Genomic DNA, 23,486 nt, shown 5'->3' with positions numbered 1-23,486 from the left:
TGTGTTTGTTTATATGCCTATTATTATTATTATTAAGGAAGAAATGAAAATCAAGATATATAATCAGGATTTCTTTTATTTTTTTTATTTTTTTTCTTCTGGAGCTTATTAATTTTCCAGTGTTCTTGGGAATAGCATGCATGCATGCATGCAAATTACGTAGAACCAATGAGGCCAATAGCCCTTCATAATTAATTGTATTGCATGCTTTTCCACATTGGCTTAGTTCTTCTCTACTTGCATCTGGAAATAGCATTGCTGCAGTTGTACAAAGAAAATGAATTCTGCCCTCTTTTTATTTTCTTCCTGCACTTTCTTTTCTATTTTTTGCGTTTAGATTGAGTAGATCGAATAAAATCAAAATACGAGGAGATGAGCGCAGACAAAATGAAAAAAGCAAAAATCAATTCCCTATTATAAATATATCTCTATTACCCCCAGGGAACGATACAGTGAGATTAATTAATGAGACTCACATATACCAACAAAATTCTTATCTTTTCGTTTAGTAAAATAAGATTTGTAGTTGGTAAATTTGCTACGCAATAAGCTGTGGATTAAGATAAAAGGCCGTTCATGAAACTAAAATCAAAGTAGTGAGATCGAGAGTGCATGGTGATGTCATCATGCAACTAAGAGTCGGCTAGGTGGCCTGACATTTTAGTAGTGCTTGGCTCGATCCCAATCCCAAATCTAACCAATTAGTCTGTGGTATATATTATAATACACTTAAATGTTACAACATATATAAAATAGATTAGGTTGAAAAATAATATGATGAATTGACCCAATGGATGAACATGAACCTATCTTTAGAGTTTAGATTGAACCAAACTCTTCTCGTTGAGTATCCAATCTATTGGGCCAAGCTTGAATCTAGGTTCAAATATTGGACAGTCGAATATTCTTAATGACTCGTTTGAAAGTTTTTATAATAAGTACTTATTAGGCGTTATATACTAAGAGTGTTTTTATACAAAAAAAAATACTCAACTTTTATTGGGTGTTATTTTTAAGAAACGCTTGAAGTGCTTTTAAAAAAAAAAACAAACATCTAGATATTTTATGCCCAATGTACACAAAAGCGCTTCCAATTTAGAAAACACTTATAATTTTTTCAGAATCATTTTCTATCTTAAAAAAATATTCACGGCGTTGTCGTCATGACATGGTTGGTGTCACAGACCTTAGTATAATATTAACAAATAGATACAAGTGTTTTTGACCAAAATTGAAGTGAGGTGATGGATATTGATTGAAGAGAGGAAAGGCCAAATGAGTCTCCAAAAAAGTGCGCACATAGAAAGTTTCAAATCCGCAATCAATCCCTCAACAACAATACTAGCAAAGTGCAAAACAAGGCAATCTACAAAAATATCGCCCGCAAAAGCAAGCAAGGCAAACAAACAAAAAGCACAAGAGGCCAAGCAGTCTTTTGTTAACCTGCACAACACTTGCCATGTTTTCTGGCTTTCCCGTTTTGATCACAAGTCCCACATTCCTCCTCCTCCTCCTCCACTTTCACTATCTCATGACATGGGTGTTTTTCTCCAAATAATTATTTGTATCATATTTATTGGTTATATCTCTTACGTTGATGAAACAACTCTGAAGCGAGCAATTTTCAGTAAATCATATCAAGCAGGGTAAAAAAAAAAAAATGAATACACAAATCTTTTTTTTTTTTTGGAGAAAAACACCCATGTCATAAATATAACGGATTTAAATCAAGATTGGTCCATAAAATTGGACCTTTCAATCAAAATAGTCCCTAAAATAGAAAATGTATAAAGTTGGTCCCCAAATCTCCCTCTGACTAACTCTTCAACCCACTTCTCTTCTCTCACCAACCACTCGACTTCAAACCCTCTGAAAAAAAGGCCTAATTCATGCTACCGATCACAAAAAAAGAACTCCAAACAAATTGATCAAATAATTGCAAAATATGATTGGATAGGTGAAACTCATTCGTGCGCCAAATCAACACACTAACAGTGACGAAAAGTTAACCGAATGACCAAATTAACTTGCGGAAGTCGTTTTTAGAGACCAAATTGATGAATTTCCTATTTCAGAAATCATTTTGATTGAAATATCCAATTTCATAGACCAACTGATAAAAACGTAAATGAGACACTGTGCACACAGTATGCAGGCTGCCCTAGTTTGCTTGGCATCTTCATCTCACTGAGAAAAACAACAAAAGAGTTTAAGATTCCTTGCCCATTCTTCTACTCTTTCTTTGACAGCTATCCTTATGCTCTTTTACCCTATTTTACTCTAAGGAAGTACAATTCACGCTTTTTTTTTTTTTTTTTTATCCTTTGATTTTCTTCCATTCGTTTGATTCAACGATCAAAATTTGACAGAAGTACTAAGAAATAAAAATAAATGTAAATAACACGATGCTTTACTCAATCAATCCTCCTATTAATCTCCACTTCTTCTCACACGGCCACAATTAATGTCAAAAGGTTTTGGAAGTAAAATTAGATCTTGCTATTTACTTCCCCATTTATTGAAGAAAATAGAGTTGGCAGAGACCATATCAGAATTCAGAACAGCATAATTCAACCTCTCATGCAGTGCATGGTGATTCATAATTCCATTGAATTTAATTCACACCCCCACATTTTGACTTATTCACTCCCAATTCAAATTCTAAATATTTTTCCTTCCTTGCAAATAGTTAGGCTAGTTAATTAGGGCAAAGATTTTCCTCTCGTATATATTACGAGAGGAACAAGACTTGGCTGCTGAAATGTTCAGCAGCCAAGTTAATTCCTTACGAGAGGGGATTAAAAAATAAGATCGAGTGTGCTTCGTCAGCTCTGTGGTTTGGTGTCTACTCCCCGCTTTCTTGCTCCGTGTTTCAAAACAATAATGCAACACTAGGTTAAGAGATTAAAACACTTAATGTACTTGATATGTTCCTTATTTTACCGCCAAAGCGTCTCCCTTTCATGTAAGTTTCTATTGAATTTTAAAATATATATGATTTTATTAAAATAAAATTCTACTTTTTTCACCCAATTGGCCTAGTATCCATATAAAAATTGGAACACAAAAAACTAAAAACTGAAAAATTCTCTCTTCTCCTTTACTTTCTCATCATCCAAACAAGCATTAGGAAATAAGTTGATGTAAATTCGAAAATAAATGTGAAGGAGACTCTCAAAATGAGACGTTCCATAAACTTTATGTTACTACACACTTTAACGTAATTTACACAATAATATTATAAAATATTGTGCTAAAAACAATTTAAGGGATCCTTAGCATTTCTCAGAAAAAAGGAGAGGCATACATTAAAATTTTCAATTGATTAAAGGCTCTCTCTTCATTTCTCTGGAAATATTCCATTACAATTTACCCTCCCTCATCATCATAATAATCAATGTCAACATTAATAACACATTAAAATTACACAAAACTAAAAATTGAAAAAAAAATTCACGTTTAATTCAAGAAGATGATGAACCTGAAGCAGCTCTCGGCGACGTCGTCGGGAACAGAGGCAGCAGTCGGGGCTCAGATTCCCGTGGCGTCGTGCTCGGCGACGGGTGCAAGTAAAAACCCTTTTCTTTAATCGCCTTCTCTTCCGCCTCCCTGTTCAAATTCGAACACCCATTTGGATTTGGGCCGTAACTCGCCGTCCCGGAGCGGTCAAACGGGTCGGGTATCAGCGGCGTGACCGGGCTGAGAACCAGAGCAGGAAAATCGAGGATGCTCGGAGATAAAATCTCGGGATTCCGCGGCGAGAATCCGGAAGCTGCGGTGCTGGAGACGGGGATTAACGGGTTAATCCGAAGGTTCTTGAGGGAGTTCCGGCGCTCGTAGAGCTTGAAACCGGATCCGGATTGTTGCTTTGTGGGCGTGGATTTGATTGGTGGGATGTGGGTTTTCGGGTGCGGGTCGGACGCGGGTTTCGAAGAGGCTTGCTTAGCGGTTTCGGAGGAGCCGGTGAGCATTTGGACGACTTGTTTAAAAGAGGAGGTGTCAGCTTGGACAAAGGTGGTCGGGTACGGGTTGGCGGGTTCGGATCTGGTGTAGGGTATAGGAGGATGGGGAATCGGGGTTGTTGGCGGAGCTCCGCCGTTGAGGTGACGGTTGTTGTTGGAGCTGGTTGTGCTGCTGTTGGAGCTGTGGCTATTTGGGGAGGGAAGCAAAGATGGAGTTGGGTTATCCTGTTGGTGGTGCCTGGGTGAGGATTCCATTGATGGGCTCTCTGATTTATTTTCTGTTTGGTTGCTGAGAAAGTGCAAGAAAATGAGAGAAAATTGAGAGGGGGAGGGAAGAATAGAGGGACTGAGTTTTGATGAGATGAGACTTTGGTTTACTGTCTTTTGTTTGGTAAGAAATGTTTTGGTGGGAGTCGGCTCACGCGCTTTGGGGAGAGTGTGGTGCGTATATGTTCCATATCATCATAAAGATCAATTCATTTTCACTAATTCCACTCATTAATGTAAAAATTTAGGCAATTATAAAAAATTAATTTAATAAACCAAATGATAAACAATTATTTTTAAACCAAATGATAAATAATTATTTTTAATCACTTATAAATAATCATAGCGTGATTTACGAATTGAGGCAATTATCATTACAAGTTTTGTTGTCACATAATAGATGTGTCTACAATACTCATCACATGATTGATGAATTAAGGCAATTATCAGTACAAGTTTTGTTGTCACATAATAGATGTGTCTACAATACTCATTACGTGATTGATAAATTTACAATTGTCAAAAATACAATTCGATACACCAAATGTATTATGACACTCATCTCATCTCATGGATGAAAAGGTGTAGAAATTTTTTCGTATGCTAAAAACACGGTTCGATACATCAAGTGTTATAACACAAGTGATTGAAAATTTTTCTTTCAAATATCTCACTATTTATACTATAATACTTAGTATACCCAACTATAATTTCAGCACGTTAAAAAATCTAAAGTGAGGCTAATGATTGTAAGCCTGTAAGAAAGATGTATAAATTTATAAAGAAAAATAAAAATAAAATCGTCAATAGCGCTTCAAAGTTGTCATTGACTTGAGAGAGCCCCCTTGAGTGGATTAAGTCTTAACTACGCTACTAAAATTAAACAAATTATTCAATCAGTCAAATACCATACCATACATACATAGTGCACTTAATCTGCAGATTGCCCCACAACACAAAGCGAACTCATTTATTATATGGGTATGTTATCCACACAGCTTATTTTTACTTCTTACACATTTTATTTGTTGATTTTCTTCAATTCATTCGATTCGACGGCCGAAAATTAGAAGGGCGTGTAAAAAGTAAAATGAAATGTGTAAATATTACACCCCTTATTCTAAACAAGGATTAAATTCTCTTTAGTCTTAACTAAATTATCTTTGGATTTGGATGCAATCTAGGTCCAACTTATCTAAAATATCGCTGGCTTAATTAGTTAAAAGCATTCGTTATTGCATTTGCACAAGAAAAAGGAGAAGAAGATACGTGTTCGACTTTGAGAAAAACAGTCTTACATTCTCACTAGCCAAACGGTCAAACACTCTTACACATGAACGAGCCTCATTGTACTTTTGATACATCTTATCCAACGTCGGTATAACTTACTTTGAATGAGTCTACCCTTTATGAGAGTTCACCGACTTGTTTGTTATATGCCAATTATCAAGTACGTGAGAGTACACACAACAACCACCCCTTCATTTTCTCAGACACATTGAACCTTCTTAAGCAATTAGACCTTTTTTTTTCCTTTTCTTATGTTTCATAGCCTCATAATCCGAAAACTCTACCATGCCGCAGTGTATAGAATGCACTGAATGAATAAAACATTGGATGTAAGGATCTAACAGTTAAGGATTGCATTGTTACAAGGCTCAACTTCCGTACAACTAGGTTTGGTGGGTTAAGACACGACTATAGTTTAACTTGCACTAGTGTCCTCGTTGATATTATCGAGCAATGTGCATCAATAACGATTGTAGTTATGGTTTGGATTGGATTATGATGTTGGACTATAGTTTGAAATTATTATATTCACGTGTCTCTAGTTGATAAGAGAAACTTTGGTATGACTTTCTATCATATTAGTTACGTTAAATGAGAATAAAATATAAGGGGCCGCGTGCTTTTATGAAATTGATATACAAATGACATGGTTGGGCCTCCTACTCAAGTTTTTCCCTTAAATTCTCACCCGAGCGAGGTTGATTCAACACTTGTCCAATCCTGTCAATGCCAGACACCAAGTAAAGCCCTAGATTAGGCATATTATACGGTGATCAATAGACAGAAAGAACCATACATCTAATCTCATTGAAGTTAGAAGCTAACCAAAATTTGGAATCCGAATTTTGAACCTTCTACAAATTTGGGCGGATGAGAGTTTTCAATATTTGGAGAAAAAGTAGCCTTTGCCTTTACCACAAAGTCAGACAGAGTGATGTTGATACTTAAATGACGGGTCCAAATGAGGGCAAAAGTGAAAAGGATAGGTGAATCCAGTTCTCATTTACATCATGAACTAAAAGCCAACCTACCTGTACTATGAAAGTGTAAAAGGTAGAAACAAGGGACCATAATCTCGAGAGATTTTTTAATGGGTTGATATATCAAGTGTCATCATACAAGTGGTTAAAACTTTATTTTAAACATCCAACTACTTGATATGTAGTGTGCCAGGCGCCTTCTCGACAAATTGAAAGTTTTTTCCACTCTCGCGTCTGCCAAGACCCTTATCTTGTTCTTAACTGCATGCATGCCACAATTTCTTTTTGGTTCCCATTCCGTGGTGTCAGATGAGAAAACTTACTATCGGATATAACGGTTCCTGCGGTATCTTAAGCTAATCACGTATTTTTTTATTTGAGTTATTCCTAAAATGACACCAATGATTAATCCTACACTCATTGGCTTTGAGCTATCGTCAAAATGACATCCCAAGTGTAGCGAAATTCTTGTTATCTAAAAATAAAATCTTTTTAAAACAAAATTGTCAATGTTGTTATGTTTCAAACCTATATGTAGAGGAGAAAGATTTGTATCAAATGGATCGGCCAATGTGATAGTCTCAAACTTAACAAGCTTCATCAAACATTATAACTTTCTCACGTAACGTCATATTGATTGAGAAACTACCACCACATTTCAAATCCTCATGTATTGTAAGTGTCTCTTCTTTTAGAGGGGACAGGGACGAACATTTCGATCCTTGTCCTGATTTGGCCTATTAGGCATGACCATTTATGAGTGAAAATTTGTGGATGCACCCACTGCGCACGTTTAGGAATTGAATTAGTTAGGATGCAGACATTTGTGTTTTAAAACCACAACATTTCTGCATATAGCACAACTTGGGGAAGTTAGATTTGAATGCCATTGCAATACAAGCCACAATTCTGATTGGGCCAGAAGCTGAAAATCCAGTGCGCATTACACATGCATGAAAGGGGCACTTTGTAACTTGCTTGTCTTGAAACTTCAATCTCAAACAAATAAGGTTCTCCGCTTTGTAATGGTTAGTTTTACCCTTACTTTCCAAATATATTATTTCCACGACTTGAATTCATAACTGTTATGTCACAAGGGAACAACTTTTCCATATTGGGACTTCAATGCTTAATTTAAGGGTTGTGGCTACAATTTTCAATTCTTCGGCGGTAAGCAACACATGACCTGGTTTTTGGGTTAGTTTTTTTAGCAGGTTTGGTGGTTCGGGTGCATAGTTGATTTGAACTGCGGGCACATCAAGTGGCCCTATGATTGGTTTTTGGGCATACATTTAAATGGCTTGAGAAGCCATGGTGTACCGTGGGCTTAACATTGTCTTGTTTTTTAGATTGATATTCTTGGGCACGCGAAGACTCTGCATGCAAGTTACACACTCGTCGTCGATGATGGCCATGCATCCTATACAACAAACAACAACCACCAAATTTCTAGTGAGTGGGATCAGTCGTATGAATTATAGAACGTCATTGTACTATGTTTTGTGCCAATTCTTCCGTTAGCTCTAAATACTTTATATTTTTTCTTAAAGTCTCTTTTCAAGTCTTCCTTTACCCTTTTTGACTTGAGTCTCCGTTTCAGAGTTGCATTTTGTAACTAGAGTATCTATAGGTCTTTAGTTCACGTGTCCAAACCACCTTAAACGATTCTTTCTCATTTTATCTTCAATTGCAGCCACTCCTACTTTGCCTTGGGTATCCTCATACTTTATCCTATTACCATCGAAACATTCTCACCTTTGTCACTCTTTTGTGCACATGTTATTTTTTTACCATCTTACACTTTGTGCCATAAAACGTTGCTGACCTTATTATCATCCTATAAAATTATCCTTGAACTTTAGTGATTAACAACGATTCCACAATACAGAAGCTCGTGCTCAAGAATGTCTCAAAGTTATGACGAATACAACTTGAACAAACACAATAAGGCATTGTTCGGGGGGTTGGATTCACTTGATTGTCTCTGCTGATGATTCTAGCAAAAAATTCTCTCTTCACTTAGAAGAGAAATTATTAGGTCTGATTTTACTCTCATGAATAACATTGATATTAAAATAGTACTTGTTAGGTTATTGTTTGACTCAGCCTAACCCCATTTCCCAATATCGTTAAGTAAAAAATAAAATAGTTAATCAGAACAAATTTTGTTTTTTGGATCCAAAGGACAAGCTTCAAGCCAGAATAATCAAGATCTGCTGCGTTGGATTGTGAGGGAAAACAAATCAGAAACTCACCAGAATTTCTAGAATCGAGAGCTCTATGTCTCTGTTTAAGTCTGCAAATCATTTACAATTTAAACAAACGCATTGACTGGGGCCGGTACACTCTATATTGGACGTGTCGGTTGATAATATATCAACCTTAGATCCTCTGTGCGGCACTTTTTTTATTCATGCATTGGAAGCCCCTGCCCAGCTGGTCTGGGTATTAAATGATTTCTCAGTTAAAATTTGATAAATTATGTAAACTGGGAAGGAAGTCGAGGTTTCTTCCGGAAAAGGATCATCGTCGAATCTTTTTAGGAATCTCGCGATCGTGATCGTTCATCGTATATTGTGCGATCATTTTTCGTTAGGTACTATTTATATTTAATTTTAAATTTTAAAATTTGAAATGATTTCTGATTGCACGATATACGATAAAAGGTCACGATCGTTGGATCTCTAGGAAAAAGATCCGGATCCTTTTTCGTTTCTTCCGTGTATTACTCTTGTGTGACAATAATCAATATAAATACGTGGGCAATTCATATAGAGTGATATGGAATATATGTGATTCTTAAACTTTTACATGTGAGCAAATTGTGCACTGGTACTATGAAGAAAGTTAAGGTTCTAACCAATTTGCAATATAGAAGATAATTCAACCTCTTATAATAACATACATTATAAAGTCTTTTAGCTTTGTGATGTAGGACAACATTCCACATCACAAATTGAACATTTACCACAATATCTACAATGCATCCGTAATGATTGTTAAACGATACAACAACAACAACAATAATAATAACAAAATTTTATCCTATTCAGTGAGTTTGGCTGTATGAATCATATAACGTTTTTGCGCTCAATTTTGTGTCAAGTCTTCCGTTAGCTCCAAACACTACATATCTTTTCTTAGAGTCTCTTTCCAAGTCTTCCTAGGTCTTCTTTTATTTCTTTTACCTTGAATCTCTGTCTCGTAATTGTGGAGCACCTCTAGGTCTTCGATTCACGCGTTTAATCCACCTTAACCGATTTTCTCTCATCTTACCTTCAATTACAGCTACTCCTACTTTACCTCGGATATCCTTATTATTAATCTTGTTATTTCTCGTATGCCTGCACATCCAACAAAGCATTCTAATATCTTATACACAACATATATAATTATCATTTATGTGAATAATAACTGTGTGAATAAACTAAAATAAGAGGCTAGCTAGTAAACGCCGCATTAGAGTCAACTAAAACCATTGGGCTATGACCTATGAAGTCAGTGCATGATGCCCCAAAACTCGAGAAAAATTATGATTGAGTAAACTGTAAGTGTATGTCTTTTTAATGTTCATTTGCTTCATGTGCCACATTTAATTTGAACCGAAAAATCGGGTCAAATCTGAATTAAAGGGATCCGAGGTCGGCCATTAGACACTCTAACTAGTGGCCACCGTAATCAAGAAGACGGCATGGCGTTTGTTAGGTGGCACCCCAACACACAAAGCTCCCACAAGAAGTTTACTATTGAGATTGAGAATGTGAGCAATCTCACAATTATTTTCTTCCAAATTTTCAACTGATTGTATAATTACACTTATTGTATCGCATCGTATTTATGACTCATCGAAAATATCTCTTGTTAAAGTATTTAACCAAGGTTTTATATGCAGCATTGAAAATTAACTGAGAATCAAGACCTAAAGTACCGTTTAGTTACCCAGTTAATATAGGGTTTGGGTCAACCCTCGAAGGCCTTGGAAAATTCTACATTTGGCTTGCTGCATGGGGAAATATTCCAAATGTTGGCTACTCGTTGCTGGCCACGTGCCCCTCTGTGCAGCTTGTTGATAAAAAGAAAGTTAAATATTTGAAGTAAATGAATAATCTTATATCATGTTAGAACAAATCCCTCATAAACCAATTAAAACAACTGAATCAACATAATAAAATCGATCTCTATAGAATTTACATTAAGAATAGAGCAAATAATATTTAATAAACAACTGATTGAATCATATTATTGTTAGCCCATTGTGAGGCTAAGCCCACCCCCTCCCCCTTAGTGTAGATAATATCATTTGTAAAAAAAAAAAAAAAAAAAAAAAAATCATTTGACAACTAATTTAATCACATTATTATCCGCGTGTGAAATACCTTTTTATAATTGGCATTACACACTTCTTAAGATGTTTTGAACGTGTTTAAAAAAAGAGAAAATAATATTTAATAAACAATTGATTTGTGAGGCTAAGCCCATCCCCTCCTCCTTAGTGTAGATAATATCGTTTGTTAAAAAAAAATCATTTGACAACTAATTTAATCACATTATTGTGTGAAAGACTTTTTTTTATAACCGGCATTACATGCCTCTTAAGATGTTTAACGTGTTTAAAATAGAGAAAATAATACTTAATAAACAATTGATTGAATCAAATTATTGCTAGCCCATTATGAGGCTAAGCCCACCCTCTCCCTCTTAGTGTAGATAATATCGTTTGTTAAAAAAAACAATCATTTGACAACTCATTTAATCACATTATTATCCGCATGCGAATGACCTTTTTTATAACCGACATCACACGCATCTTAAGATGTTTTGAACGTGTTTAAAAATAGAGAACTTGAATCACATTGTTGCTAACTTATTGTGAGGTACTAATTATAAAAAAAACCACAAAAAAATTAATTATTAAAAAAATATTGTTAAAATGACAAAAATGCCCTGCCTTATTTGATGCATTATTTTGGGATGCCTTTGAAGTTTTTTGTCTTGGGGGTATTTTTGTCCAAATTATTTTTGTTGAAGCTTGGTGACACCAAAATCACTGTTTACCTTTTCCATTGACTTTATATATAGATAGATGAATATTATACTAATTAGATTGTATTTAAATTCAAACACTACTTATTTTTAATCTAAACAAAAAACTTTTATTTTGGCCAATATCAGAAGAAAACTTTAAGTGATGTTATTCACGCATTTATTTTCATTTCTAACATATATATATATATATATATATATATTTTTTTTAACAGACGGATCAAATGAATTGAAGAAAGTCTATAAACAAAAATAAACAAGAAGTATGTGAGGATGCCTTCAATGTTAATCAAGAAGAGCTTATTAACGTAATGTTCTTCACAATTATCATCCCAGTCAACTAAATCTTTAGCCTAAAGCCATCTAGAGTCTTTAGAAAATTCCTCACAAATACATGTGAAACAAATCATACCTTTTAACCAAATTTTTATCGAAAGTTACCCTGCGAAAAAAGTTAAAGTTTCACTATAAAATTAATTGATATTACAGAAAGTAATCCAATTTTTAATAAGTTCTTACAAAGTTTTTCCTTTCATTGATATGTGACTCTTTTACTTTCACATCCTTACACTCCCCATTACGTGTGAAGAATTTTTAAGCGAAACACATGGACTATAGGAATTGGGTGATGTGCACGAATTGAGTGCGCACGTGTGACCGTTTAACTTCACACATGAATCAACATGCTCTGATACCATAAAAAAGTTTGGTGATACCTTTGCACTAAAACATGCGTCTGGATAGTAACTCAAATGGTGGTTTCACAGTTTTATTTAAAAGTGATAAAAGAACATTGTATATACACATGTCAAACAACAATTTAACTCTAAAGTTAAACGCGCCAAGTTTGGATGAGGGTTTTACTAGTTCCAATAGATTAATGCCAAGTTAATAAGGAATGGATTACAAAATGTAAATATAAAAGGGATTAGAAAAAACCCTCCATATGCATTGCATAGGGATGTGAGAGGAATTTGCTAATCTTTATGTAAGAGATGTTATCTATAAATCCTTCTTGAGAACTTTTCTTATCTTCTCTACGTAACATTTTATGATCCATTACTTCATAACTTAAGCATCAATTTATTAAAACTTGAAATACTCTCGTCCAAACATAGTCTAAAGAATTCTTGACCTAAGGAGCCAATTATTTTCCTCCACAAATAACATTTTTTATTCTTTTACTTTATTATTTTTCCAATTCTCACATTTCTAAAGTCCATTAATTATATCCCCTTCAAATACCAGCCCAGAGCAATAAAAAAGTTGAAACCAAATTTACCAAGAAAACCCGCAGGGAATCCTGGCTTAAATTCCTATAAATCTCACTCTCTCGAGCCACTCACTTCATCTCTCTCTCTCTCTAGAAAAAAAGACTAGAGAAAGAAACGAAACATGGGTTCTCCTGCTGTGTTTGTGCAGCTCTCAGTCCTCCTACTGAGCTGCTTCACTGTCTTCGGTAATGTAATTACCACTTTACCCGCCAGTCCTCCAACCCACCCACCGGCTCACCCACCCACTCACGGCCAGCACCACCGCCAACCCCACCCACACCCACCCACTGCCTCCCCAGTTCACCCACCAGCCCACTCTCCGGTGCACCCACCAGCCCACTCTCCGGTGCACCCACCAGCCCACTCTCCGGTTCACCCACCAAGCCCCCACCACCACGACGGCCACCCACCGGTTCACCCTCCTATGTACCCACCTAAGAAACCTTTCCCAAGGAGCTTTGTAGCGGTTCAAGGCGTCGTTTACTGCAAATCTTGCAAATACTCCGGCGTCGACACCCTTAACGGCGCCAAGCCAGTTCTTGGTTAGTCTAAAATGTGTTTACTTTTTACATACGTTTCAAAACAAAAAAAATGTACATATTTTGCACATATAAATAAACAAAAAATTAGTGTTCTTGGTTTAGTCCAAATTAGTCTAATTTTACTTTATGCACCTAAAAACAGTGTTCTCTTCATGTCCATAGGTATACAGCCATTTTATGAAAATTACAAAATTCACATGGTTTGATTTTACTCATTTTTCTAATAATTTGTTTGAATTGTTTTTTTTTTTTTTGGGCAGGTGCTACAGTAAAGCTACAGTGCAACAACAGAAAGTTCCCATTGGTTGTGAAGGAAACCACAGATAAAAATGGCTACTTTTTTATCACGGCACCCAAGACCATCACCACCTTTGGAGCTCACAAGTGCAAGGTGTCACTCGTCTCCTCTCCCTCCGCCGCCTGCTCCAAGCCGTCCGATCTGCATGGTGGACTGAGCGGTGCTCTGCTGAAGCCTGCGAAGCCATTTATGTCCCAGAAGCTCCCATTCCTTCTCTACAATGTCGGTCCATTCGCCTTTGAGCCCACATGTCCTCGTTAATTTATTTTACAGTTTATTAGAGCTTGTGTTAATTAATGGGGCTTTCTGTTGTCACTTAAGTCTTAATCCCAGATTAATGTGCCATTGTTAGGGTTTCCCCCTGCCCCTGCATGGTTTGAACTTGAAGGAATGGCTGTTTCGAAATAATACTGCTTTGTTATTTGGGTTACAATAATGAATGGTAATTGATCTAGATTTTGGTTCAACTTAATTGATGTAGATTTTGGTTCAACTTACGTGCATATACTGAGTTAGTTTAACTTGTAGTAAAAAGTGATATATTTTCAAGGGTAAATTAGCCCTTCAGATTTGAGGTCTATTACAATCCATACAATATTTTAAAAACATTTTACTTTCATACATTACTTACTATTTTATTTCAATATAGTACATCCGTTACATTTTCTATCTATTGATCCGTTAAGAACTGCGTGACTGCTACATTTGTATCACGTGGCAAATTTTTTTTTAATTTCTTTTTAAAAAAACCTGAATCTTCTTAAAAAATAATAATAAAAAAAAATAAACTAAAAAAGAGGAAAACGCAGAACCTACCCAACCTTCCCCGAACCCCTCCCCACCCCTCTTCTCCCTCCCGAGCCTCCCAACCACCTCCCTCTCCTCCACTCTCTTGACCTTCCCTCCCATCCAAAAATCCACCCCATCAGGCATCAGCATTCCATGAATAAACACAATTTCCCAAGCCAACAGCAAGCACATTGTGCGAAGACCAATCGACAAGATTCAGATAGAAATCATCCTGCAAAGCAGGTGCATCCAAAACCTGAACAAGAAACAAAACTTCTGTTTATATATATATAAACCCAATTCACAATGTCCAAAATCAAACCAAACCCAAATCGCCAAAAGACTAGAAAGTGATGAAAGTCATCTTATAAGGTGACTGGGGAACCTTCTGAGGAGCCTTGACGGGGCTATGGTGAACTCCGGTGACCACATCATCGAACCCAAAAGGGGAAAACGAGTGCATTACCGGAAGATTTTGGGGCTGAGAGGGTTCATCTGAATCGTGCTCCTTTTCTCAGGCGTCGCCGGAGGGACGACGCCGGTGGAGTCAGGTCCAAAGAGGGCAGCACGTAGGAGAGTGCCGTAGGCGCTTGACGAGTCATCGCGGCCCTCGGATGGAGTATTGGAGATGTCGAAGAGGGGGGAAGTTGGAACCAGATCTACTGGGTATGAACCTATCGGAGTAGATGGTCCTGGACGGCGATTGGTTGTAGTTGATCAGGCAGTCGATGTGCCGAGATGGGGTTAGGGAATGTAGTGCCTGAGGAGTGCGGAGCAGTGTCGGAGTCGATGGGGCTGTCGGAGTGTTATCCTCAGTGTGTGTTTTTGGATGAGAGGGGAGGTGAAGAGAATGGAGGAGAGGGAGGTGTTTGGGAGGCTCGGGAGGGAGAAGAGAGGTAGGGAGGGGTTGCGGGGAGGTGGTTGGGGGGGGGGGGGTGGTGCTGGGTGGGTTCTGCGTTTTCAGTTTTTTTTTTTTTTTTTTTTCTTCTTCTTCTTCTTCTTTTGTTTGAGAAGATTCAGGTTTTTTTTTTTTTTTTTCAATTTAAAAATTATTTTTTTTGTCATGTGGTACATATTTGGCAACCATACGGTATAAATGTGTCAGCCACATCAGTTCTTAATGGATCAATGGATGGAAAATATAACAGAGGTACTATATTGAAATAAAATAATAAACGAGATATGAAAGTGAAATATTTTAAAGATGTTGTATGAGGTTAAAGGGTTGTAATAGACCTTGAGAGGATATTATGTAATTTACCGTATTTTCAACGGTCAGATGTGGTACTGCTTGTCCTATGGCAGACATGATAGTAACTTTCGCTTTGAATAAATAAATATATAAATAAAATAAAGATCGAGACCAAAAATTTGAACCTCGGCGTGCATGCAGTCTAATGCACTGAGCGCCTTAAGCCATTGGATTCTTTGAAGTGTCCGTAAAATCACATCGAAGAACCCTAAAATGGAACTGCAGTGCGGCCCCTTTGGTGTTTGAAAAATTGGCGTTTTTACCAAACAGATGCAAAAGTCCTTCTCGTAACGGATAATGAGTCAGAACACACCATCATGATATCATCGTAGATCAACAGTTTGCTTTAAAATTTTGGACATGTGAGAGAGTTATAAGTCAAATCATATCATGTGTATAGTGGGACCTGATCAAGCAAATCGTGGTGGAGTAGAATATTTAGGGTTGAACTGAAAACAGAGAAAATGTTACGTGGTTGGTCAACTTGGTTTCATCCATCGAAATTCCTGGATTATACTATACATACATACATAAGTTGGCGGATGTGTGGATTTAACTGCAGTTTCTGTGTGGTCGTCTATTGGCTCTGAACTATGTGCATGCACAAACAAGTTAGGTTTCATGATTGGTCATTATGCATGTCTAGGGCAAAATCTTGTGTGTCAAACGCCTAATGGAGTAGGTGCTTGCAAGTTTACGTTTCTCTTATGCACTCAAGTGTTTGTAAATTCCTCTCGGGCACGTATGTTATCATTAGGAGGATTGACACGAAACAATCAGTTTTTCTTTGATAATGCGTATTGCGTGATACAGAAAATAAATAGCTAAGATTGAAAATAAGAGATTTAATAGTTATGAAAATCAAATTTAACGGCTAACACACTCGTAACTCTTAAGTGTTTCGTACGTAGTATTGAAGTCGCACTATTTGATATTTTTCTTTCAGTTTTATTGCTTTTATAGAAAGAAAATGATTGTTGAAATGTCCATACGACCATGGATAGCCAAGTCGCCAGGCTCCTAACATTTTAATTCCAAATGCCAGTATAGTGATGATGATTGGGTACATTATCTATTGCTGTGATGACTACACATACGTATGCTGATGATTTCGCGCCCTTTTCTTAGGAGTAGTTTTTAAACAACGATTTTTCTACATTTCCATGATTGCATTGCATTAGGCCATTGCATCAAAATCCGAAACTAAAAGTGTGATTCTTTTCATTAAAAAAACCTAAAAGCAGAGACTCGTTTTCCCCTTAACTCGATCATATCACATACGAAACTTCTCAAACTCCATTTTATGTTTTACAAGGCACTCGTTGTGGTTGAATCGATCTTTTGAGAGCCTGTTGGGCGGCATATATATTCTTAGACATATTTCACAAGCTCTAGAATGTAACAGGAATAAAAAACAGTATATTACGCGTCATAATAAAATAGATGAACAATTGAAAATATATATTATACATCAATTTATATTTTCAAATTTAATTTACGGCCTTATATTCCAAGAATATTGAAGTTTTTTTTTTTTTCCATGAACTCAATTAGGATTTATGGAAAAGGTCACGGTGTTAAACATTTTAAATCAGTGATTTCACTCTAGTTTTTTTTTTTTTCTGCAATATTTTCAAAAACTAAAATGCATGAGGGAAAAATGTGAAAATTATTATAACACTAAATAATAATAAGTCTCACCCACACCCTCTCAAGTGAAAGTATATCGAGAATTAAACAGCATGAACAGGAAATAAAATGAATTTATCGTTACTGTAATATTCTAATTAATATATAATTGCAGAGAAAAACGTCATGTGATGGTGAAATGTTTCATGAAAATTCATTTTTAACTCTATGATTTAGCAGCGCCGATAGTGGTTCTGTTTATAAGACATTATTATTTGTACTAATGCATGCCGATTATCATGTGTCTTCTCAATGGACATGTATAGGTTGAACTTAATACCATCGAATTAGTTGAAAATTAATGCATATCTGGCTAATAGGATTCAAGTTACAAAATCCATATGATTTTAGTTGACACTTGGGAATTTAACAGCAATTTTGTATGTCGAAAATCCAAGCTAGTGTTCCTCATTCCCGCCGGTAATTTGTGAGACATTTCTACTTTATGAGGCATGGTAGTACTATGGTTTTACAATGGGAGGGAATGTCCCAAGCTCGACACACCATTTATACTGAAGTAACATGTGATGGGTGTGGCGGGCTTGTCACCCCTGAGGACATAGGTGCGGGGTGCTTGGCATGCCATGGCTAGCATGACTTGTCAAGTAGGGAGCACCTACTGTCCGATCTTATAGATACTGGACTTCTCAACTCCTACTAACATTCTGAGAGTTCATGTTAAGCTCTTGCAATTAATCCAAGTAGTAAAGGAAGGGAGAGAACGAAGGGAAATCGTCACGATCATAAAGAAAAAGGCCAGCAACCCACTACTAATTATGTTGTTATTGTTCTCCAACTTGCGTATTACTACCTACTAGTTCAATAAGTGAGATTTTGTGCGACTAGTAGAGGATCCATTCATTACATGTGAAATTTTGTGATGCACAGTTTCTTGCATTCTTCAATAGAGACGTGTTAAGATCCAAATTGATCTGGAATCAAATTCCTACTCATTCCCTCCTATACAAACCAATGAGAAATGGTGAGGAAATGATTCGGATAGGTTTGGGTACGATTCCTTCCAACGTAACCAACATCCATGATTGTGTTGATCTTAGAGAATAACATAACAACCATTGCATAAAGGGCTGTGGAACTATATTTCTATGCTGTAACTACGAGTCAGGCCCATAATTGATCCTCCTAAATCCGTACAATGACACATTCCGATGTGGAATGTCCACATGTCGGACAATAAAATAGAACGAATTTTGGAACGGGATGTAACATCTAAAATTTTTCAACCCCAATCTGATTTTCGCATGTTCTTGCTGATGTCCCCCTTTCCCATAGCATGAAATTGCAATTACAGTATATTTCTACGGTGAAAACGAGGCTGAAGCCCACAAATCCCCCATATTACATGTGGTATTGCATTATTCAATCAGATGTTACACTGTTGCTTACGGACTCGTTGAAAATGCTTTTACAATGACTAACAAAGTTTTTCGAGAAAATAGTTTTGAGTTTCTAAGGCATTTGAAATGTTTTTTGTACGAGGCATTAAATATGTGTTTTTTTTCAAGAAACACTAAGTATTTTTTCACAATCTAGTTAGATTTTTACTAAAAATTAGTTCCAAAAACATTTTTCCCAAAATCGCTTTCAGTTACTTTAAAAGCACTTCCGAGCTCTTAACATGTTTCATGTAAGTTGCTATGGTTTGGCTGGGTGAAGGGATGGAATTATTGAGCAATTAGAGCTACTCCAGAGCTGGTAAGCACAAGCAATCCTACTAACTTCACTCAGAAAGCAAACGCGTTTACGAGAAACAAAACATCCGAATAAAATGGCCAAGAAACCAAGCAAGTTCATTAAGCATCACGATATCGCAAAATTGAGGAAGGTAAACGACTTCGATACCAAATATTAAGGCAAAATTCAAGTTTTTATAAAATAGCATAACATATCACAAAGCTCCAGGTTAAAATAAAGAGAGAAGAAACAAAACCATTCCCATGATCTGCTAGTTTCCTCTATGCCAGTTTAAAAGATGGAAAAGCTACAAAATGCTCGTAAAAACTATATGCCAACGATGCAACAAAAGTTGGACTAACTTCAGATACAAGTCTTTGATGGCCTTATAATCTTCTCTCGCTTCGCAACTATTAAGAGACGTAGCCAGGTTTCCCCGTTCTCAGCAATTGTGAAAATCGATTTAAATCTGCAGTCACCAATCAACGATGAATCGATCAACTATATACGATCAAGAGATATCCCATGTTATTATGACCATAAGTCCGAATGCATCATACAACAGGTAACACGTGAAATGTCAATTAGTGACCTCAACAAGTTAAACACATTCATCCCAGAACCCAGGATTTCATTTCAAGATCAGCAACGAGAAGAGTTCAGTCAACCACTCTACAATTCGGCAGAGTGATTCTGGAAATACACAAGTATCCCAACAAAAGGATAAATCCTAAAACAATCCAATTTGTCTCTAATATAATGACTCCTAACATCATACACTGATCCCCGCTCTCTCACCGTTTAATCCATGATACAGGAACAATGGAATCTATATCTGATGAAGAATGGGCCTAGAATCGACTCGGCAAGAAGTGATCTGTGAACTTGGCACTGTCTAGTCAGTTGAAGTTTCAATGACTGAAGTAAACCATTACATTCATCATCAAAAACTTTTAACAAACTAGAACGAATACCTGATTCACAGGGAAATCAAATAGACAAAGACCAACAAGCAACAGTGAACGTAATTAAAATGCTTAAACATATACCAAAATTTTCAAAATAAACAAAACAATAAGGAACACATATTACAGTAGACAATGCAGCAAGAAACATTACCCTTCAAGCTTCAACAGCATCAACCGGCTTATCCTCAACATCATTAGCAGCAACATTCGGCTCAGCACCTTGCCCTTCCTCCGTAGGTGGCTGAACTTGCTCATCCTCGGGCAGTGGCTCCTCCACATAGTCATTCTCAAAAGCATCTGGAGGCACCTCATAGATCCTAACTTGGGGCTTCGATGGGTCCTTAACAAGCACATACTTGCCCTCATTCAATTTCATACACAAGTCCACAATCGACTTCACAATCCCCCACATACTGTTTTGGTTCAGATTAATCTGCGAGGCAAACTCCTTGGGCTTGTATCCAACCACAGCCAAAATCACATGGTTAAAGTGATCACGAGGATGAACCCTTGAAACGTAACCCAACTTCATCAAATCAGCACTGGCCAGGAGCGCTTGTGCAGTCCATTTAGCCAACTTGTTGGCATTGTTCTTCAGCTCAGTTGCCAATACAGCTCCCCTCTGAGTCTCCAACTTCTGCCTCCAATCGACACCTGAATATTTCGGATCAAACTCATTAAGCGCATTCAGGGTCAAAAACGACCTCTGGTTATTCACCTCCATAACACTCTGCACCTCACACCTCGCAACCAGATACATTCCCTCCTCAAGCTTCCACCTCCGGTAGCGATAAGCAACGGAAGCAACCTCCTCTCCTTCATTCGCAAAAGGGTTAGGCTCCTCGAACGTGACCTTATTTCCATCCCTAACCAAAACCTGCTGTGAAAAGTTCTGATTGATATAAGCAGCCTCGACACTCAACGAGTAAGCTGAATTGATATCATCCTTAGCTTCAGGCAAGGGCTCCTGAGAGGTTTCGTGGACCGAAAGCAAATCCAATTGCGACCCATCACGTTTATCAAAGAACAATTTGTTCCCAACTTTCTGAACCACAATATCCCAAGAGTAAACTGACCTAGGTGCACACATGAGAGTCGAGAGAATCGTATCGGTGGCAAAGACTGTGGCTTTATCCTCGTTTGCGAGGCGGCGGATGACGGGGTCATCGGTGGTGGTGACCTTGAAGAAGTTCCTGTTCTTGAACCGCTCGAGCCGCCTCTCGTTCTTGGGGGTGATTCGATCGACGGAGCGATCGTAGAACTCGAGTCCGCCGCAGAGGAGGAGGTCCTCGGGTTCCGGTACAGAAAACGAGAGCTTCGAGAATGTGGAGAAGGGGATCTGTTCCAGCATGTTCCACTCCGGCTGGATATCAACGGAAGATTTGAAAACCGCGGCTTCTCGGCGAGGGGCGTTGACGTTGGACCGGTTCATGTTGTACTGGCGGTCGCGGCGGGCCCGCTCCTTCTCAGCCTCGCGCTTCTTGGCCTCGACCTCCTCGTCACGGCGGTGGGGGAGCTGTCGCTGCTGCTGGAACCGCCACTTGGGGCCGAATCTGGGGCGCGGAGGGGGCTTTCCATCGACGAGACGGAACGAAGCGTCGTCATCGGCGGAGGCGGGGAAGGACTCGTCGTTGGAGAAGTCGAAGACGGCGTCCGATGGGTTCTTAGAGCGGCCAGGATTGTTGAAGGTGCGGGTCCAGTCGGCGATCCGGCCAAGCTTCTCAGAGCGGGAGAAGGGGGCGAAGGGGACGTTTTGGGGCAAATTGGAAGTGGTGGTTGGGGTGGTGGCGCTGTCCGGTGGGCCCCACCCGTCGGGGTTGAAAGGTACGCCGCCGACTTCGAAACCTTCGACCATCGTTGATTGCTGGATTTATGAGATTCAGAGGGCGAAAGAAGCTTTTGGCTGTGATGACAGTGGATTGGGTTTGTGCTTAAAACCCTAGTTTTCGTACGGTTTTTTATACCATGGGTAATTTACCGTTATACCACTGGGCCGTTGTTTGTATTTATGGGGCTTCGTTTCTGGCCCAATTATACTATTTTGGGGGTTTTAAGATTGTTTTGGAAAATAAGTAATTCGTCAAGCATGTAATCTAAGTTCTAAGTGTAAATTGTAGCAATGGTCCAACAACTAAAAATTCATTATTTGCTACAATTGGAGTTTCTCAACTCATCAAAATGTGTAGTTATGATTATTTTCGTCAACTTCGTCAGAGTTTTGTCAAAATGAGTTATGTTGGAAGAACCATTGCTACATTTGGGTTAAAGTTGAGGGACCATTTCTCTAGTTAGATTAAAGTTGAAGGACCAATGGTAATGAATTTTTAGTTGAGGGACTATTGCTCCAATTGAGTTAAAGTTAAGGGATTACAGCTACAATTTACTCAAGTTCTAATAGAAATTTTTTTTATTAATACTGAAATTGAAACATCAAAAAAATCATAATCAAACAGGTGTGAACTAGGTGAGTTTGGCTAAAACAATGTATTCGTCTATTTGCACTTTAGTTCGAGTCCTTTAACTTGTACATTTTTATGACATATTTGATGGGTGAGTGCTATTTATATTTACTTCGTAGTTTCTTTTCAGTTCTGAAATCACTCTTCAAATCTTATCTGCTTTAATGGTTTACTATAGTCATATGCATCACTTATGGCTCTTGATGGATTAATTAGCTTTCTCTCACTTCAGTTGCAAAGACTTTCTCCTTAGGCGCATATGCCTCAGCAACATAAAATGGGAGTTTTGCGCATTATAAGACTTGACCAAACATCTCACGACAAGAGCTGACGACAGCCATACAGCATTGGCATGGGTGGTATTGATTCATTCGATTCTTCTAAATTCATCTGTGGATTTCAATAGCTGGTTACCAAAAAAAACAAAAAAAATCCAATCTTTTCTACTTGTGCTATCATATGCTGCATTCGCAATACTGTCAAATTAGCAATTTGTCGTGTAGGCAGTATGTCTTAGGCCATCGTTTGGTCTAATGGCTTCATGTTTCTACTTTATTAGAGGAGATTATAAATTTAAATATCATCGGCGACTGTTATTTTAGTCGGCAATATGTGTAACTCTAACTAAAAACATACGGGACGAATTGTTTTAAGTTATATCCCACATATATCTACTGTCTAAATCAATCCGATTCCGGCATTTTTTTTATGAAGCTTTGGAGTATTTATTCTTTGCAAACTCTATAATCTGCTGAACAAAACATTTGATTCGTTTTCTGAAATCAAATCCCATTTTATTCCTTAAACAATACTAATTATATATTAAGCTATTTTAGAACCCTATTAATCATCCTCGAGAATCATTAATTTCCATATACAAATAGACTGGTGAATGCTGTGAGTTTCAAAGAAAGGTTAAGTCGATAAAGAAAACATTTACGAAAAATATATTCAGGTTACAAGAAATATTCATTAAAT

General features: G+C 37.4%; 3 protein-coding genes across 3 annotated transcripts; 1 reads left to right on the top strand and 2 right to left on the bottom strand.

Moving 5' to 3' along the window:
* Positions 1–3,214: 3,214 nt before the first annotated feature.
* On the bottom strand, positions 3,215–4,329 carry LOC137726524 (VQ motif-containing protein 4). Its single transcript, XM_068465458.2, has one exon. It carries the CDS (start codon positions 4,215–4,217, stop codon positions 3,465–3,467), a length of 753 nt encoding a protein of 250 aa, XP_068321559.2. The 5' UTR covers positions 4,218–4,329; the 3' UTR covers positions 3,215–3,464.
* An 8,505-nt stretch (positions 4,330–12,834) lies between these two features.
* LOC137726110 (non-classical arabinogalactan protein 30) lies at positions 12,835–14,123 on the top strand. The gene is made up of 2 exons (XM_068464980.2): positions 12,835–13,358; positions 13,619–14,123. Exons 1-2 carry the CDS (start codon positions 12,938–12,940, stop codon positions 13,915–13,917), a joined length of 720 nt encoding a protein of 239 aa, XP_068321081.2. The 5' UTR covers positions 12,835–12,937; the 3' UTR covers positions 13,918–14,123.
* A 5,132-nt stretch (positions 14,124–19,255) lies between these two features.
* On the bottom strand, positions 19,256–21,985 carry LOC137725289 (eukaryotic translation initiation factor 3 subunit D). Its single transcript, XM_068463927.2, has 2 exons — positions 20,201–21,985; positions 19,256–19,550 (listed from the first exon to the last, which is right to left on the bottom strand). Exon 1 carries the CDS (start codon positions 21,902–21,904, stop codon positions 20,204–20,206), a length of 1,701 nt encoding a protein of 566 aa, XP_068320028.1. The 5' UTR covers positions 21,905–21,985; the 3' UTR covers positions 19,256–19,550; positions 20,201–20,203.
* Between the last annotated feature and the right edge of the window lie 1,501 nt (positions 21,986–23,486).

Source organism: Pyrus communis, chromosome 5 (assembly GCF_041283825.1).
Source record: "Pyrus communis isolate YQ-2024b chromosome 5, ASM4128382v1, whole genome shotgun sequence".
Taxonomy (NCBI): Eukaryota; Viridiplantae; Streptophyta; class Magnoliopsida; order Rosales; family Rosaceae; genus Pyrus; species Pyrus communis.
The sequence above is the reverse complement of the archived record's forward strand: the minus strand, read 5'-3'. Positions and strand labels throughout refer to the sequence as shown.

Excerpts from the sequence above, each read along its gene's own strand:
- LOC137726110 (XM_068464980.2), top strand. The coding sequence starts at position 12,938 with ATGGGTTCTCCTGCTGTGTTTGTGCAGCTCTCAGTCCTCCTACTGAGC. Across the intron at positions 13,359-13,618 it reads CGGCGCCAAGCCAGTTCTTG|GTGCTACAGTAAAGCTACAG; the intron begins GTTAGTCTAAAA and ends TTTTTTGGGCAG.
- LOC137726524 (XM_068465458.2), bottom strand. The coding sequence starts at position 4,217 with ATGGAATCCTCACCCAGGCACCACCAACAGGATAACCCAACTCCATCT.
- LOC137725289 (XM_068463927.2), bottom strand. The coding sequence starts at position 21,904 with ATGGTCGAAGGTTTCGAAGTCGGCGGCGTACCTTTCAACCCCGACGGG.